This window comes from Rhinatrema bivittatum, chromosome 7 (genome assembly GCF_901001135.1).
Source record: "Rhinatrema bivittatum chromosome 7, aRhiBiv1.1, whole genome shotgun sequence".
Lineage (NCBI taxonomy): Eukaryota > Metazoa > Chordata > Amphibia > Gymnophiona > Rhinatrematidae > Rhinatrema > Rhinatrema bivittatum.
The window spans coordinates 45,592,354-45,611,705 of NC_042621.1; the positions used below are offsets into that span (position 1 = coordinate 45,592,354).

The following is a 19,352-nucleotide window of genomic DNA, read 5'->3' on the forward strand; positions in this document are numbered from 1 at the left end:
GGAGCTTTTGAGTTGTTCCACGTGGCCATCAGGTCCATGTGGGGCGTTCCCCAAGTCCTGCAAATGAGAAGAAACGCTTCTTCCGCCAGCTCCCACTCTCCCGGATCCAGGTGGTGCCGGCTGAGGAAGTCCGCCTGGACATTGTCGACTCCTGCTATGTGAGACGCAGCGAGATCGCTGAGATGCCGCTCTGCCCAGGCCATCAAGGAACGCGCTTCTTCCGCTACTTGAGGGCTTTTCGTCCCGCCCTGGCGATTGATGTAAGCCACGGTGGTAGCGTTGTCCGACAATACTCGGATCGCCTTTCCTCATACGAGGGGTAGAAAAGCTTGCAATGCCAGACGGACCGCCCTGGACTCTAGGCGGTTGATAGACCACCGGGTCTGATCTTCTGACCACAGACCTTGAACCGATTTCCCTTGGCAAACTGCACCCCAACCGGAAAGACTGGCATCCGTGGTCACCACTGTCCAGTTGGGAAGGAGAAGAGATACTCCACAGGAGAGATGTTTGGAATCCAGCCACCAGCTCAGGCTGGAGCGCGCCTGACTGTCGAGAGGCAGTGGAAGATAAAATTCCTCTGAAATCGGTTTCCAGCGGGAAAGCAATGAAGACTGCAGCGGCCGCAGGTGAGCGAATGCCCAAGGGACTAACGCCAGCGTGGAGGCCATAGATCCGAGAACCGTCAGGTAATCGCAGACTCGCGGACGGTGCTGAGACAAAAGACATCGCACCTGAGACTGTAATTTGCATATCCGTTCCTGAGAGAGAATCACTCTGCCCCGTTTTGTGTCGAAGACGGCTCCTAGATACTCCAAGGACTGAGTGGGTTCCAGATGACTCTTGTTGTAGTTGACCACCCAGCCCAGGGACTGCAAGAATTGAAGCACCTTGGCTACCGCCTGCCGACACAAGCTCTCTGACTTCGCCCGAATCAGCCAATCGTCGAGGTAAGGGTGAACCAGGAGGCCTTCCCGACGTAAGTGCGCCGCCACCACCACCATCACTTTCGTGAATGTCCGAGGCGCTGTCGCCAGGCCGAACGGAAGAGCCCGGAACTGGAAGTGTCTTCCCAGAATGCAAAACCGCAGGAACGCTGGTTGGATGCCCACATGAAGGTATGCTTCTGTGAGATCTAGTGACGCAAGGAATTCTCCTGGCCGCACTGACGCGATCACCGAACGAATGGTCTCCATCTTGAAGTGAGGGACCCGAAGGCATCTGTTGACTCCTTTCAGATCCAGAATGGGTCGGAAAGTGCCGTCTTTCTTGGGAACTATGAAGTAAATGGAATAACGGCCCTTGCCGTACTGATCGGCCGGAACCGGAGAGATGGCCCCCAAGCTTTCTAGTCTTCGAATGGTATCTAGCACCGCCGCTTTCTTCTTGGGATCTTTGCAGGGCGAGACCAGGAATTTGTCCACTGGGATGCGAGCAAAATCTAACTCGTAACCGTGTCTTATCACATTGAGGACCCACTGATCCGACGTAATGCTGGCCCATTCCTCGAGGAACAAGGATAGATGCGCCCCCACGTTTGGGACAACGTGCTGAGGACGCAAGGAGGGATGGGCCGGCCAAACTTCATTGCGAAGGCTTGGACCCCGCACCCGACGGGGCTCCTCCTTGCCTGCCAAAACGTTTACCTCGAAAGGACTGCTGCCAGTGAGTGTTCCGAGAAGAGGACGGTCTATAAGAGGATCCGGTGGATCTTTGCGGCCTGGACTTTCGGGGTCCCCGGAAACGAGCTCTGCTGGAAAACGAAGAGCGCGCCCGGGCCCTATCCTCTGGCAGCTTAAACGCTCGGTTCTCACCTAGTGAAACCATTAAGTCATCTAACTCCTTTCCGAACAGCAATTTCCCTTTAAAGGGTAACGCCCCGAGGTGAGCCTTGGACAAACCATCCGCCGCCCAGTTGCGTAGCCAAAGAAGACGGCGTGCCGACATCGCTGCTACCATGGACCTAGCTGAAGTGCGTAAAAGATCATGGAGCGCATCAGCCCCATATGCAATAGCCACTTCCAACCTATCTGCTTGGGAAGCCTCCTCCGGAGAGAGATCCGCATTAGCCTGCAATACCTGGGCCCAGCGCAGACTAGCACGCATAGCAAAGTTCGTGCAAATGGCAGCTCGCACTCCTAGGGCGGAAACCTCAAAAATCTTTTTGAGTTGAACCTCCAACTTTCAGTCTTGAATATCCCGGAGGGCTGTTGCTCCCGTGACCGGGATGGTAGACCTCTTCGTGACAGCGGAGACCGCCGAATCCACCTTCGGGAGTCTGAGGAGTTCCAACGCCTCCTCCGGTAAAGGGTAGAGCTTATCCATGGCTTTGCTGACTTTCAAACCCAGCTCCGGAGTATCCCATTCCTTGAAGAGGATATCCATGGATGAGAAATGAAAAGGGAAAGCGACCGCCGGCCCTGTGAGGCCGAGCAAAACGGGATCCATGTTCGCCTCCTGGCGGACCACCACTGGGGGAGCATCAATCCCCAGCTCCTGGAGAATGGCTGGGATGAGAGGTGACAGTTCCTCTCTGCGGAATAGCCGCACCACCTTGGGGTCATCCCCGTCTAAGGCCTGTGCACCTTTCCCTGCACTAGGCTGTGCCGTTGCATCCGGTGCTGCCGTCCCGGCCCCCATCAGGGGCTCTTCGGAGGCCTCCGTATCCGTCCCGGGGGAATCCTCGGAATCCGATTCCTGCGGCAGCCCCCGGGGAAGCCGCTTCCCCCGGGACGAGCCCTGGGCGATCTCCGCACCCTTCCTGGCCTTCTTTTTCCGTGGCGGGGACTTGCGGATAGCAGCACGCGAGATATCCCCCCGTATGCGCTTGCTGCGCTTATATTTGAGGACTTTGCGCAGCAACAGCGCAAAGTCCTCAGAAAATTCTCCGGAACCCGCTGAATCGCTACTCGAGTCCCCCCAGGACCGAATCCCCTCCGAGGGGACCTCCCTCGCCTTGTCACGCTGCGGGGAAAGCGCGGGAGGTAGAGACGAAGCCCCCACCGTTTCCCTGGAAATTTCCCGGCCGGTGGCCAAAATGGCCACCACTCCCGCGCTAAGCGGGAACAGGTCCTGAGGTGTGTCAGGGGGGCCCCCACCTCGCTGCGGCAATCGCGCGACCCGGGACCGAGCCCCCCGTGGTGCTGCTGAGGTTCCCTCATCACCCGGGACACATGCCGAACAAAGGCTGTCCCGGGAGAGACGCGCGCGCGCCGAGCCGCAGGCCCTGCACTGCGAACCCCGAGGCATGCCGACGAACGCGGGAAAATAGAGACGCGCCGAACAAAATTACCACAGAGGAAAAAAAATTTAAAATAACTAAAACGGAGCAATTTGGCGACCTCCCCCCAGCTGGCGACGCCCCCCCACCGACAAAAACGGAGCGTCAACGCCGAGGAACGGAGAGCCGCAAGAAAATAAAAGTAAAACTTTTTTTTTTTTTTTTTTTTTTTTTACAGAAAAAAAATGCGCTGTCCCTGGTTCTGAAAGCCCTTTTTCCTGCAGGGGTGAGTGAACCAGGCTCCCTGGTGTCACCCCTGACGCTGCCACTAGTTTAGCCGGGTCCTCAACCCTGGCAGCGGCCTCAACCGGGGGAGGGTAGTCCCCTCAGGACCTCTCAACTCCCCTGGGAGGCAGGGCACCCGGGAAAGAATTAAAAACAAAACCCAATTTAGCACAGAACAATTAAAAACTAACAAACTAACTCAAAAATCAAACCTGACTAACAACCAGAATCAGGTCAGGCAGGGCTGTGACTGGACCTGCACCATCTACTGGAGACAGAGTAAGACTGAGGGGCTGTGACTGGCACAGGGGCTTATATATGGCTCCGCCCACAAGTTTTAGTCTGTCTCCATCTACTGGTGCGGAGTCACAACCCAGGTGTCCTGGACTGATCCTGGTACGTACAGGGAACTGGTTTCAAAACTGGGGACCGCCAGTGCACTCAACTAAGTTAACGTCGACACCAGACTAACTGTGGGTGTCTTGAACTAGGGGTAGGCAATGGCTTACCAGTATTTGTTTACTCTCAAGGTTCGCTTTCCAGGGTCCTCCTTCTCTGGGGCAGCCATGGGCGGGATGCTGAGTCCATCTGTTAACACTAAGGAAAACTAAATTATCAGGTAAGTAATTTCTCCATTCCCTAGTATTTAGCCAGATGGACTCAGGACCAGTGGGATGTACAAAAGCTACTCCTGGACAGGGTGAGAGGCTGCCCGTGGCCCACTTAGTACTGCCCTTGCGAAGGCTGCGTCTTCTTGGGCCTGAACATCCAGGCGGTAGAACCTGGAGAAGGTGTGTAGGGAGGACCACGTCACCGCCCGACAGATCTCGGTGGGCGATAGCAGCTTGGTTTCTGCCCAAGATACTGCCTGGGCCCTAGTAGAATGAGCCTTAACCTGCAGTGGTAAAGGCTATGGTTGCCTGCGAGGCCGCTTCTCCTTGTTTCTTCCCACTGTGAAGAACGAAGAGGCGATCCGTTTTGCGCACCAGTTCCGATCTTTCCAGGTATCGCACCAGGAGTCTGCCGATATATAGATTGCGAAGAAGGCGTGAGTCTTCGAGTCCTTATGTTCATCTGGAAATGGTAGGGAGATGGCCTGGTTCAAATGAAACTCGGAAATCACTTTCTGTAGGAAGGAGGGGATGGTGCGCAGCTGTATGGTTCCATGGGTGAACCTAAGGAATGGTTACAGACAGGATAGCGCCTGTAGTTTGAAGATGCGACGAGCTGAACATATTGCCACCAGGAATACAGTCTTCAATGTTAAGAGGTGTAGTACAGACTGCGCGTTGGTCTGAAGGAAGCCCTCGCTAGGAAGTCTAATACCAGACTGAGGTTCCATAGGGGCACCGGTCACTTTAGGGGTGGCCGAAGTTGCTTAACCCCTTTTAGGAAAAGGGTCAAATCCGGATGAGCTGATTGACGAATACCGTTCACTTCGGCTCTGAAGCAGGAGAGGGCAGCTACTTGGACCTTGAGGGAGTTGAGTGACAACCCCTTCTTCATACAGTCCTATAGAAACACCAGAATCATGGAGATCTTGGCTGTCCGCAGAGTATCTCGCGGTCCTTGCACCAGGTTTCGAATATTTTCCAGATCCGTATATGTATGCCAGGGATGTTGAGAGCTTGCGCGCTCAGAGCAGGGTGTCAGTCACAGGCTTCGAGTAACCGTGGTTCTTCAGGCGAGTCCTCTCAAGGGCCAGACCGTAAGAGAGAACAGAGATGGATCTTCGTGAAGAAACGGCCCCTGCTGGAGAAGGTCCCTGTGTGGAGGTAGGCACAGAGGGCTCCCCGCAAAGAGTCTTTGCATGTCTGCGTACCATGGGCGTCTTGGCCAATCCGGGGCCACTAGTAGGAGTAGTCCCCTATGGTGTTCTATCTTCCGGATGACCTTGCCCAGTAGTGGTCATGGGAGGAAGGCGTACAGTAAGTCTTCCTCCAGCCAGGTCTGAATGAGAGCGTCGATCCCTTGGAAGTGTGGCTCTCGTCTTCGGCTAAAGAACCTGGGGACGTGGGCACTGAGATAGGTGGCCAGTAGGTCCATGGCTGGGAGGCCCCAGTGATTTACTATCAGTTGGAAGCTGTGGTCGACAGCGTCCATTCCCTTGGATCCAGGCTCTCTCTGCTGAGGAAATCTACTGAGACATTGTCTTTTCCTGCGATGTGGGAGGCTGAGATCCCTTGAAGGTTTATCTCTGCCCATGCCATGAGAGGATCTCACCTGCTGGCTCCTGGTTCCTCCCTCGCGGTTGATGTAGGCAACCGTTGTCCGACATTACTCGAATCACTTTGCCTCTGAGTCTGTGGCTGAATCGCAGGCAAGCTAGTCTGACTGCTTGAGCTTCCAGGTGTTTTATGTTCCATCCCACCTCTTCCTTGCTCCATTGTCCTTGGGCCGTCAGTTTCTGACAGTGGGCTCCCCACCCTCGCAGGCTCGCATCCGTGGTCAGCAAGATCCAGTCCGGTGGGGACAGGCTTACTCCTCTGCTTAAGTGGTCTTCCTGTAGACACCACTGAAGCTGAGAACGTATCTCTGCTAGTAGTTGGAGGCAAATTGAGTAGTCCTGGTACAGTGGGTTCCAACATGACCGTAAAGAATGCTGGAGCGGTCGCATGTGGGCCCTTGCCCATGGGATGACCTCCAGGGTTGCTGCCATGAGGCCAAGAACTTGAAGATAGTCCCATCCCTTATAGCATGCATTGGTCATCAATCGTTGTAATTGTTCCATCAGCTTCCTTCTCCTCGGTGGAGGGAGGAAGACTTTGTTCTGTTTGGGGTCAAAATGGGCCCCCAGGTACTGTAGAGACAGAGGGCTGCAGGCTGCTCTTGCCGGTGTTCACGACCCAACCGAGCTCCTGCAGTAGGTTCTTGACTCTGCTGGTCACCTGCTGGCTCTCTTTTGAAGACTTTGCCCTAATCAGCCAGTCGTCCAGGTAAGGGTGTATCAAGATCCCTTCTTTCCTCAGTGTGGCCGCCACGACCACCATAATTTTGGAGAATGTTCGGGGGGGGGGGGGGGGGGGGGCGGTTGCTAGGCCTAAGGGTAGCGCTCGGAACTGGTAATGGTGACCCAGTATCGCAAAGCATAGAAAAACACTGGTGATCTTCATGAATTGGAATGTGAAGGTAGGCTTCAGAGAGGTCCAGGGAGTTTAGGAACTCTCCTGGTTGTACTGTCATTATTACGGAGCGAAGAGTCTTCCTGCAGAAGTGTAGTATCCGCAGATGACGGATGACATTCTTCAGATCATAAGATGGGTCAGAATGACCTTCCTTCTTGGGAACGATAAAATAGATGGAATAGCACCCCATGTTTTGTGGGGGCGTAGGAACAAGAGATATTGCCTTCAGATTGAGTAGTCTTGTCAGAGTGGCTTCCACTGCCAGTCTCTTGGTGTGGGAGTGGCAGGGTGACATCATAAATTTGTCCCAAGGGATGCTGCGGAACTCCAGAGAGTAACCTTCTCGAATGATGTTTAGTACCCATTTGTCAGACATGATCTCGACTCATCTTTGGTAGAAGAGGGAAAGTCAACCCTATTACCTCTTCCTGTGGATGGGTTGGCCCATTCTCATTGGGGAGCAGGGCTGGAGCCTGCCCCCGGGCCTGTTCCTCTCAGTCTGTCTGTTCCGAAAGGGCTGGGACCTTCCAGAGGGACGAGGGTCTAAAGCTTTGCGAGCCTCTGCCCCTGGTTCTTCTGGGGGAGGGGCATTGGGATCTTTTACCCCTGTCTTCTGGTAGCTGAGGCACTGGAGATTCGCCCCACTTGCTGGCTAACTTCTCCAATTCGCTTCCGAATAAGAGAGATCCTTTAAAGTGCATTCTTGTGAGATTCGCTTTAGAGGTCGCGTCAGCAGACCAATTCCGCAGCCGTAGGTGTCTTCTGGCTGCCATTACAGAGGCTACTCCTCTGGCTGAGGTACGCACCAGATCTGAGCTTGCATCCATCAGGAAAGCTGCTGCATGTTCCATCGTCTCACCGGTATATGTTGCGAAGTTATTTGCCTCTCTCGAGAGGAGCAAACAGGAACGTGCCACCAGCACGCAGCAGGAAGCAATCTGCAGTGTCGTTGCTGTTGCATCAAAGGCCTGCTTAAGAATGGATTCCAATCGAGTATCCTTAAATGCAGCCCCTCCCTCAATGGCAATGGTTCGCTTTGAGATGGCACAGACCATGGCGTCCACTTTTGGAAAATGCAGGCGTTCCTTGGTCACTGGTTCCAGAGGGTATAAGGCTTCCAAGGCCCAACTTCCTTTAAACCTGGCCTCAGAGGCATCCCACTCCAGGTCAATCAGTTCCTGGATGACTTCCATCATTGGGAAGTAGCATGAGGCTTTATGGACACCAACATGGTGTTCTTCTTTGGTTCCGCCATAGGGTCTGTGCCTGGAATACCCAGAGTCTGGGAAACTAGGGCTGGTAATTCATCTCTGTGGAAGAAGCAAAGCACGGTTCGGTATGGTTCCAGGCCTGGAGGGATTTCTCCTTCTTCCAGGGAGCTGCCATCATCTGAGGTGTCCGGGTCCCTGTCAGGGAAATTCTTGGTTAGGCGAGGCATGTCTCGAGGCATCAGAGTAGGGCCGGGAAGATCTTGTGCAGCCGGGGCTGATTGCACCTGAACGAAGGCTTGCAGCCCTTGGAAAAATTCTAACCAGGAGAAGGTCCCTGGGTCCATGTTAATCCCAGGGGGAGTCCGAGTAGGGGCCCCTGAGGTGCCCTCTTGTGGAGAAGACGTCTCTGAGTTGCATACATCCAGGGAGCTATTGTATGTAGTAGTTCCGGAACCATCTTCAGATAGTGAGGGAACAGGCTTTGGTCTCCCCCTTGGGCTTCACAATGCTGACACGGGCAGGACTCCAGTTCAGGCTGCGCGGCTCTTATGTGGCAGGCTGTGCCATTGCCTCTATGTCTAGGCGCACAGGTAATGAGCTTCAATGCACGCGTGTAGTTGTGCACATGGAGTGCGTTCAGTTGTACGCGCGGTTATGTGCGCACGTCTGTATTGGACGCGTAGAAGTTAGGCGCATCGGCCATCTGGCCTGCCCCGCGTGTGCCGCCGGTCGAGAAGGGAAGATGACGCCGAAGACCCCCGCAGGTAAGATGGTGCCCCCATCCCCCCCGAGGGTCTCCACCTGTGTGGACCTTTGCACCGGATCGGGGCCTAGCCCAACCAAGGCTGCTCAACCCAAACGGTGCTCCTTTTTTTTTTTTTTTACCTCGCCGGAAGAAGGGAGGAATCAGTACGGCAACTCGAGCTCTGGAGACCGGAGACCTGAATTTCAAGTTTTCTGCTTATCTGGTCTCTGCGCTTACCAACACCAGCAGGTTCTTGCCAGACGGTCTCCAGCTGTGGGAGGAGAAGGTTTTACCTTCATCTCTGTGCTCTGTTATGCACCCACTGCCTTTCCCAGCTTGGATGTAGCCACTCTGGGGGCTACATCCAAGCCGGGAAGCAAGCTACCAGACCAGTTGAGAATTCCCCTCAGGAATTCTCAACTGGGGGAGGTACCCTTAGGTATCACCACAGGAGAGCGGGGCTCGATCTTCTTTAACGTAATTTTGTTTTCTTGCTGTAATTTTCCTAACACTGTGCTAGTGTCTGCATTTGCTAGGAGACAGAGATACTGAGGAGCTGAGGTCACTGCAGGGGTATATCTAGGGTGACGCCTCCCATCTGCTACACTGGTCCTGAGTCCATCTGGCTGCACGCTAGGAAATGTTGAGATTACTTACCTGATAATCTCGTTTTCCTTAGTGTAGACAGATGGACTCAGAACGAATGGGTATAGTATGCTCGTGCTAGCAGTTGGAGACGGATCTGACGTCAGCACGGGTGTATATATACCCCCACAGGAAGCGTAGCAACTTAGTAATCTTCCTTGCAAAAGCTGTTATGGATGTGTGTACTGACGCTCTGTGAAAAGTGAAACAGGATTCCCCTGACCAATTGATAGTACCTGGAGACCGCCAGCATTCCCAACCGGAAGGCGTTGACACCTGGTAGAGTGTACGCTCTTATGGAAACAGATGACATGGCTTACCTTGAATCGGTGAAACCCATGTACACATGCAGCTGGGCGGGATGCTGAGTCCATCTGTCTACACTAAGGAAAACGAGATTATCAGGTAAGTAATCTCAACATTTCCTGTCGTGTAGCCAGATGGACTCAGAACGAATGGGATGTACAAAAGCTTTACTCCCAGCCTGGGCGGGAGGCTGCCTGAGGACCATGTAGGACCGCCCTTGCAAATGCTGTGTCCTCCCTGGCCTGGACATCCAGACGGTAGAACCTGGAGAAGGTATGGAGGGAGGACCACGTCGCCGCTTTACAGATTTCCGCAGGCGACAGCATCCTGGATTCTGCCCAAGATGCTGCTTGTGCTCTGGTAGAATGAGCCTTGACCTGTAGAGGCAGAGACTTCCCAGCCTCCACGTAAGCTGCTCTGATAACTTCTTTAATCCAGCGGGCAATGGTGGGCCGAGAGGCCGCTTCCCCTTGTCGTTTCCTGCTGTGCAGGACGAACAGATGGTCCGTCCTTCGAACTTCTTGTGTCATTTCCAGATATCTGGGCAGCAGTCTGCCTATGTCGAGATGGCGTAGCAAACGCCCTTCTTCAGATTTCTTCAAACCCGCCGTGGTAGGCAAGGATAAAGTTTGGTTAAGGTGAAATTGTGAGACCACTTTAGGTAAAAAGGAGGGAACCGTGCGAAGATGGATAGCCTCTGGAGTGATTCTGAGAAAGGGATCACGGCAGGACAGTGCTTGTAGCTCTGAGACGCGGCATGCTGAACAGACCGCCAATAAGAACACCATCTTCAAGGTTAAAGAACGGAGAGACAGGCCCCGAAGGGGTCTGAAGGTGGATCCAGCGAGGAAATCCAAAACAAGGTTGAGGTTCCACAAAGGCACTGGCCACTTCAGTGGCGGATGAATGTGCTTGACTTCTTTCAGGAAGCGAGACACATCCGGATGCGTGGCAATGGTCTTGCCATCCCTCCTGGGACCATAGCAAGACAGTGCAGCCACCTGAACTTTGATGGAGCTGAGGGAGAGACCCTTCTGAAGCCCATCTTGCAGGAAATCCAGAACAATAGGGATCGTGGTCGCATGTGGATTGGTGCCATGAGTGTCGCACCATGCTTCTAATATTCTCCAGATCCTTACGTAGGTGAGGGAAGTGGAAAACTTGCGTGCTCGGAGGAGTGTATCTATCACGGGCTCCGAGTAACCTCTTTTCTTCAGTCTAGCCCTCTCAATGGCTAGACCGTAAGAGAGAATTGAGCTGGATCCTCATGGAGGATGGGACCTTGACGTAGAAGGTCCCGGAGAGGAGGCAGGGGAAGGGGGCTCCCCTGCCAGTAGTCTTCTCATGTCCGCGTACCAGGGTCTTCTTGGCCAGTCTGGTGCCACTAGAAGAACTAGGCCCCGGTGTTTCTGAATCTTGTGGATGATGGTGCCCAGCAGAGGCCACGGAGGAAAGGCGTATAGCCGAGTCCCTGGAGGCCATGGCTGAACCAGGGCATCGATTCCGTGTGAGAACGGGTCGCGCTTGCAGCTGAAGTATCTGGGTACTTGAGCATTGGACTTGTCTGCCAGTAAATCCATGTCCGGAATCCCCCAGTGATCCACAATCATCTGGAAGGCTGTGGGTGACAGCTGCCACTCTCCCGGATTTAGGCTTTCTCTGCTGAGGAAGTCTGCCGTGGTGTTGTCCTTCCCGGCAATGTGGACGGCGGAGATGTCCTGAAGATTCGCCTCTGCCCAAGCCATCAGCGGGGCGATCTCCAGAGATACCTGTCGGCTTCTGGTTCCGCCCTGACGGTTGATGTATGCCACCGTGGTGGCGTTGTCGGACATCACTCTGACTGCTCTGTTCTTCAGTCTATGAGCAAAGCGAAGGCATGCCAATCGGACTGCCGGAGCCTCTAGACAGTTGATGTTCCACACTGACTCTTCTCTGTTCCACCGCCCTTGTGCAGTAAGTCCTTCGCAGTGTGCTCCCCAGCCGCTCAGGCTGGCATCTGTGGTGAGCAGAGTCCACGTGGTGCTTCCCGGCTGGAACCCGGGCGGTCTCCGGCTGCGGGGGGAGAGGGCAAGTACCTTCACCGCCGCGCTTTGAGGAAATGCACCCGCTGCCTCGTCCACACCGGGACTGAGGCTCCTCGTATGCCTCACCCGATCCTCGCCCAGGGGCTACGTCCCTGCCGCGATTCGGCCACCGGACCGAGGACTTAAACCTCCGGGGGATCACGGAAATCACCCCGGGAAACTCAACTGGGGGAGGGACCTTAGGGTATCACCGCAGGAGTGCGGGGCTCGATGGTGCTGTAGAAGTTTTAGTAAAAAGAAAGTAGATTTGGAAAACACGCTCAGCGAGCGTGCAGGCTCTCCAAACTGCTTTGGAGACGGAAATTACTAAGTTGCTACGCTTCCTGTGGGGGTATATATACACCCGTGCTGACGTCAGATCCGTCTCCAACTGCTAGCACGAGCATACTATACCCATTCGTTCTGAGTCCATCTGGCTACACGACAGGAAATTCATAATTTATTCACCTTCATGTAGCCTCAAGAGCTGACCATGTGTGAGAGCACAGTTAAACATTGTGCCCAGTATCACTCAATGAATGCCAAAGCTGGAACAGGAACTCAGGTCCTGCTAGGTTCACAACTCTAGCTCTAACCTCTAAACGGCACTGCAAGTCACAAAGCAGCAGAGCAGGGTTTTCCCATTTCTTTTTTCCTAATCACCTTGCATATGTAGAACAAGAGGATCAGTAATACACGGTTTCTGGATAGCTCAGAGCACAACTCAGACAACATTCACACCATCCAGTGTCTGAAGGTATCTAGTCATATGCTGGCAGTATCAGTGTCCGACCTCCTGCTTCTTCCAGCTTCAGAATCCTGCACTGCAGAGGGATGGCACTGCTTCCTACCTGGTGGCAATCAGAGGGTAGCTTTGACAGGGCGATGCCCATGAGTCCTTTGTCCATGGCATGCAGTCATACAGCAGTAAATCCTTCTCTGTTATAGTCATCACGATGGGTCGCCATTGCTGCCGTCCACCATCAAGCCTCAGCTGAAAAACAGAATTGCTTTTAGTTTTCCAGTGTACAGGAAGTACAGCAGGCACTCCCAGTGCTCTCCATCACTAACTGTAGTAGGCAGGGAATAGGTTGGTGAGTGTGCCCAGCGTAAAAGGACCTTCCTATAATAGGCAACCAGAGCTACAAAAAGAAAGCAAAATTGGTGTTTACCTGCTAATTTTCATTCCTGGAATACCCCAGATCAGTCCAGACGCATGGGCTTTTCATCCCTACCAGCAGATGGAAACAGAAAAGTTTTACTGACACTGTGCTACTTAAGATAATGTGCACCTGCAGTCCTTCGGTATGACTTATAGCCAAGCCAAGACAAAATAAAAAAACATAAGCAAACTTCACCCCCCAAATCTATGTCCGTTCATGTACAGAGGAGCCTGAAAAATCCCCAACTGAAAAAAACAATTTCTTTACTATCTACACGCAGAACAGAGCGGTCTTTCCAGAGAGCATGGAAACAGAAATGACAGCAGAAAAGGATCAAATGGTTCATCCAGTCTGCCCAGCAAGCTTATGGTAGTTTCTGCCACACCGTGCTTATTTGTTTCCCAGACCATCAAAATCTGGGCCCTCTTGGTTAATGTCTGAATCCAATTCCCCTTTTCCCCCCGCCATTGAAGCATGGAGAAATGTTGTAGTTGCATCAACTGAACGATGCACTGGTTGTTTTTGAGGGATATAATACTAATATCACTGAGACACGATATCACCTCGGATATTAAGATTTAATTATTTACTGTTTCTAAATGATTTCATATGGCAAAAGTGTCTATCCAGCTTTTTGTATTTATTTTATCTAAGTTAAGCAAAAACAAATTAACACAAAAAATATGTTTTAAGGAGAGAAGAGAAAGGTTTCATATGGATTCATCGCATCACTGCCTCCAGCAGCATATTATGATTTTAATCACTAACCAACCTCCTCCCACCCATGGTGGGTATTTCTATAATTGCTCAGCGTGCACAAATGTGTATTTAAAATGTTGAAATAGTGAGACAATGTGTAGAATCAAAAATTGTTTTATAAATTTGTGACACAAGTCACTAACTGCTTTGGCAAAAAAAATTTTTAAATTTTTTTAAAAAACGCCAAACCTTTCCCAAAAACGCTGACACTTTTTTTTTTAAGTAAGCCAAGAATATAAGACATGAGTCAACTTCCCTTGAACTTATCTGCTTATGTATCCATCTGCCATGTCCATGTCCCAACAGGGCCTTGTTTCGAATCAACGATTCTTCATCAGGGGACGTGCTGTTGTATCTGAATAATTGGTATCGTTCAGCGTTTTACTGAGTTCTGCTGGCCATGTATACGGTCGCCATGTTGATTTAAATGTCCTGGTTAATGTTGCCTTATATCTATTGAGCCTGCCTTGAAATGTAACCAATCCCGATAAACGTAAGATGACTTAATCGCGCTATGACTGTCAAACTGTTTAAAGCGCGTCGCTCCATATTTCATCTATCTTAACATAATCCATGCGAGCTGTACAAATAATGCCGATGTACGGTAACTGCGGTGCTTCAAAGTGCGGCTGTGAAATTGTTTGAAACACGACACTCCATATTTCATCTAATTTATATGTTCCACACAAAATCTGCTTATAATGCCGGTATACATCAAATGACATCACTATGTGACAGCTATGAAATTATCTGAATGACGTCACTCCATGTTACATCTAGATAAGGGTGTTCCATTCAAGTTCTTCATTTAATCCCTGTGGAGATTGTGTACCCAAAGTGAAAATCCAGTAGACTTCCCTTAAATTTAATGAATGAATACAGTCACCTCCACATGGGGTTGCTTGTACATGATCAATGATAGTCCACTTTATTTGTGTAAAGGAATGTTGACATTGTATACAGTGGGGGCAGTTAGAGTCTGGGTATGTAAGCGGGACTTGTGTTCATTTAGTCTCGGTCTCATATTACGAGTGGTTCTCCCTATATAAACCTTGGGACAATCACAGACTAAAGCATATACAACATAATCTGAATTTGCAAGTAGTACGTGACTTGCATATCACCTTATATCCGGATACCGGATAGACCCATATATGCCCCTCAATACAGTTTGTCCAATGAGTACATTGACTGCATTTAAAATGTCCACTGTTGCCCTGAACCATCTGTTGTGGTGCTTGCGCATGTACGAGACGATCCCTGATGTTACTGCCCCTGGATGTCACTATCAATGGTTGTTCATGAAATATATTGTGGATCCCTAATATATGCCAATGTCTTCTGATCGCTGCCGATATAGCAGGAAATGCTGTAGTTTGTTTTAATACACAAACCAAATTGGGTTCTTGTTTTTTCGGCTTATATGTAAGAAGGGTCTGCCTGTCAGAATATTTAGCCCGTTTGTAGGCTTGTTTGATGACTCTCTTCGGATAGCCACTTTGTAAAAATCGTTCCATGAGTTTCACCGCTTGGATTTCACATTCTGACAAAGTAGAGCAGATCCTTCTGCATTCTGCACATGGATCAATACGGTAAATGAAAATTTACAGTTCACGGCACAATGGTCAAACCACACCATGACATTTTTGGATGTTTCATTATCACGTCAGGAAGACACATTGACAACCACTATATTTAGAAAACCTACAGATCAGAACAACCTTCTTAGGTTTCACAGCCACCACGCTTATTCATTCAAATGTGGTCTACCCACAAGTCAATTCTTCCAGATCAGAAGGATCTGCCCTACTATATCAGAATATGAAATCCAAGCGGTGTCATTCGGCCCAAGAAGCTGCTTGACAGCTAATAGAATGGGCCTTCAGACCCTCAGGAACCAGTCGTCCTTTACAAAAAGGTATGCAGACGAAATGGCTCCTTTCAACCATCGAGAAGTCGTATTAGAAGCCTTTTGACCTCTCCTGGGACCGCTTCAAAGGACAAACAAATGATCATAGAGTCGGAAAGAATTTGACTTCCAAATAACGTAGTAAAGCACGTCTAACATCTAACCTACGAAGCTCACGAGCATGTTGTACAGTGTTCGCTAAATCAGGAAAAGCTGGAAGCTCAACCGACTGGCTTAAATGAAAGGAAGAAACCACTTTGGGCAAGAATGACGGTACCGCTCAAAGAGACACCTCCGAGAGATTCTCAAAAAGGGTTCCTTACAGGAAAGCGCTTGCAACTCCAAAATTCTGTGAGCTGAGCATATGACCACCAAAAACAGTGTCTTCAGGTTGAGGTCCTTCAACGTTACTGACTTAAGGAGCTCAACAGCGGGTCACACAATCCGCGAAGAACCAAATTAAGACTCCACGACGGACATATCGGACGGACGGGGGCTTCAAATGTCTTACTCCTCTGAGGAAACGTACCATAGTCAGGATGTGACGCCACCGAGCTACCAACCAGATTGCCTAGGGCCGCTACCTGCACCCGAAGGGAATTAAAGGACAAGCCCTTGGCCAAACCATTTTGCAAAAAACTTAAAATCTGAACATTTGTAGCGTGTCTGGAAAGGATTTCTTGCTCCCGACACCATGTCTCAAACCCTCTCCACACTCTACTATAAGAGAGAGAGGTAGACACCTTTCTGGCTAGCAGCAATGTAGTGATAACTGCCTCAGAATATCCTTTCTTTCTCAATCTCCTCCTTTTAAAAGCCAGGCTGCTAGACAAAAGCGAGCTGCCTGGTCAAAATATATAGGACCTTGACTGAGAAGATGTGGAAGATGTCAGAGTCGCAGAGGTCCGTCCATGGCCAGATTGATGAGATCCACAAACCACAGACATCTGGGGCCACTCTGGAGCTACCAGGATTACTCTCCCAGGGTGGACCTCTATCCTGCGAAACACCTTGTCCACTAGAGGCCAAGGAGGGAGCACATACAGGAGAACTGAGGTTGGCCAGGGAAGCACTAGTGCGTCGACCCCCTCTGCGCCGTGATCTCTCCTGCGTCATCGCATTGTCAGAGAGGACGCGAACCGCCTGATGGCTTAAGTGTGGAAGAAAGTGTTGCAAAGCCAAGCGAACCGCTCTGGTCTCTAGGCAATTGATAGACCATCCAGACTCCTCCAGGGACCAACTGCCCTGCACAGAATGATATTGGCAGACAGCTCCCCAGCTGGAGAGGCTGGCTTCCGTAGTCACCACTGTCCATCTCGGAATCTCCAGATCCATTCCTCGAGACAGGTTGTGTGGGCAAAGCCACCACCCAAAACTGGACTTGGCGTGATCGGTGAGTGGTAGAAGGAACTGAAAATTCTCTGACTTGGGGTCCCACCGGGAAAGTAATGCTTGTTGTAACGGTCTCATATGAGCGAAAGCCCAAGGAACCACCTCCAGAGTGGATGCTATTGAACAGAGCACCTGAAGGTAGTCCCAGGCCTTGGGCAAGGGAAGATCCAACAAGTGCTGAACTTGTGTTGCGTTCGGTCTCAGACGGCTTAGACCTCTGTGCCTCACCTTTCTTCCTTCTCTCTCCTCAAGCCTTGGGAAGATGGCTGCTCCCGCGTTTTCATGCCGCTGTCTCCGGCGTCCCCGGAACGACAACAGCGACTGTATTCGCCATGATTTTCCTGAGGGCCTCCTAGGGTGCGCATGTGCACACGCCACCCACATCATGATGGGAACCTCCTGGTATTTAGCCTGCCCTTCATTTGCTAACAAACTGAGTTAGCAAGGATTGGATTGCCTCCAGTCTATGCTGCTCTGCCTCTTCCCAGCTGCCACAAGAAGCTCTCTCTGCCCTTCAGGGTAATTCTTCACTAACCTGGGTACCCACTCCTCGGGGGCCCTTCTGCTCTATTTGAGGTACCTATCTTGGGATACCGGGTACTCGCTCCTTGAGGGCCTGCTCTCCCTAATCTGGTGCCTGCTACTGAACAACTTCTGCCTGCCAGGACTTCAACAATACAGCTTTCTGCTTCAGTGAGTACTAATCCTTTCAGTCTGTCTCATCTTCAGCGCTCCGTATCTATATCCGGGACCTGTCCCTGCTACGCCGCGCTGCCTATCCTACTCGAGTGTGAGACTGGTCTCCTCTGCTGAGTACCCCTGGACTACTTCACTGGGTTACCTTCCCTGCTGCTCACTCCCCAGGCAGTACCATCGAGCTGTACAATAAATACAACTTCTCTGTGTTTGCGTGTATAGAGTCTAGCCTAGTACCGCGGTTCCTCACAGGGCTCCTCCCCGTGGGAGTGGCCATCACCGCAGTACCCAAGAATCCACTCCAACACCTCATAACCATAACAACTTGGTCCATCAGTTTGTTTCTCCTGTCCGGCGGAAGAAAAAAACTCTCTCGAATGCCGTGTCGAACCTGGCTTCCAGAAATTCCAATGACAGAGGGAACTAGATTGCTCTTGACCTGATTGATGACCCAACCGAGGGATTCCAGAATATTGGTCACCTTGTGGACCGCCTCCACACAGCCATCCCTGGACTTTGCCCTGATAAGCCAATGGTCCAGGTATGGGTGAATAAGCAGGTCTTGCCTCCGGAGAAATGCCGCCACAACCACCATGACCTTGGTGAATGTCTGGGGCGCGGTCGCAAGCCCAAAGGGTAGCGTGTAGAATTGGTAACGCATTCCCAGGATCATAAATCGAAGAAACTTTTGATGATCTTCGCTTATGGGAATGTGCAAGTAGGCCTCCATCAGATCCAGACAGGCCAGGAATTCCCCCTTGCGTACCGCTGCAATGACGGATTGCAGGGACCCATACGAAAGTGTGGCACTTTGAGAGACTTGTTTACCATCTTGATGTCCAAAATCAGCCGGAAGGACCCCTCTTTTTTTGGAACTACAAAGTAAATGGAGTACCTCCCTTTCTCCCAGTACCCTGGGGAGACCGGCTTCACTGCTCCCAGAGCCAGTAGGCGCTCAAGAGTCTGGCGAACAATCTGCCATTTGACTTGTGGGCCACAAGGAGATATTAGGTAGAAGTCTCTTAGAGGCCGAGCAAATTCCAAAGCGTAGCCTCGTTCAATTATACTTAGCACCCACTGATCAGAAGTAATGTTGGCCCACGCCTCGTAAAATCGGGACAGGCAACTCCCTACCAGAGGGATCGAGGGATGGGCCGGCCCCATTGTGTATTCGTGGAGGCAGGAGAGGAGGAAGCACCACCCTCTCAGAAGACTTCCCCCCCTCGAAATGACGAAGACCAGGCTTGGTTCCTGGGTACTGCTTGCTGCCTGTTCTGCCGAATTCTCCGCTGTCCCCAAAAGCGAGAGCAGGATGAAGGAAAACCTCTGGAGGGTTTCGGTCTGTCCTCTGGCAATTTGTGAAGTTTGTTCACCCCAGGGACGTGATCAACTGCTCCAAATCCTCCCCGAACAAAAAAACCCCCCTTTAACCAGCATAGTACCAAGCTGGGCCTTGTAGGAAACATCAGCTAACCAGTTCCGGAGCCTCAAAAGTACAGAGTACAAGAAGTGCAGATCAGGTCATATAGTGCATCCGCCCCATATACCACTGCAGCAGCCAAATGCTGCACCTGCTCAGACTCCGCCGGAGGGAGGTCATCCAGAGACGTGAGCAATTGCTGTACCCAGCGCAGGCTCGCATGCAGCATATAACTGCTACACAATGTCGCCCAGATACCCCGGGCCAACGCCTCAAAAATGGGTTTGAGCAGCACTTCCAGCTTGTGGTCCGGCAGGCCCTTGAGAGCTGTCGAGCCTGCTACCGGGATCAAGGTTCTTTTGGCAACTGCCAAAACCGAAGCATCCACCTTAGGAGACTGCAATTGATCCAAA

General features: G+C 51.5%; 1 protein-coding gene across 4 annotated transcripts in view; it reads right to left on the reverse strand.

The window, feature by feature from the left end:
- The window catches only part of SNTB2 (syntrophin beta 2), a 230,899-nt gene that overhangs the window by 90,485 nt on the left and 121,062 nt on the right, over positions 1-19,352 (reverse strand). For 2 of the 4 annotated variants that reach the window (XM_029608317.1, XM_029608319.1), the window contains exon 4: positions 12,452-12,594. The exons of the other annotated variants lie outside the window; for them this stretch is intronic. In XM_029608317.1, the coding sequence (XP_029464177.1) occupies positions 12,452-12,594 (143 nt within the window). The remainder of the gene's footprint in view (positions 1-12,451; positions 12,595-19,352) is intronic. 4 annotated transcript variants of the gene reach the window in all.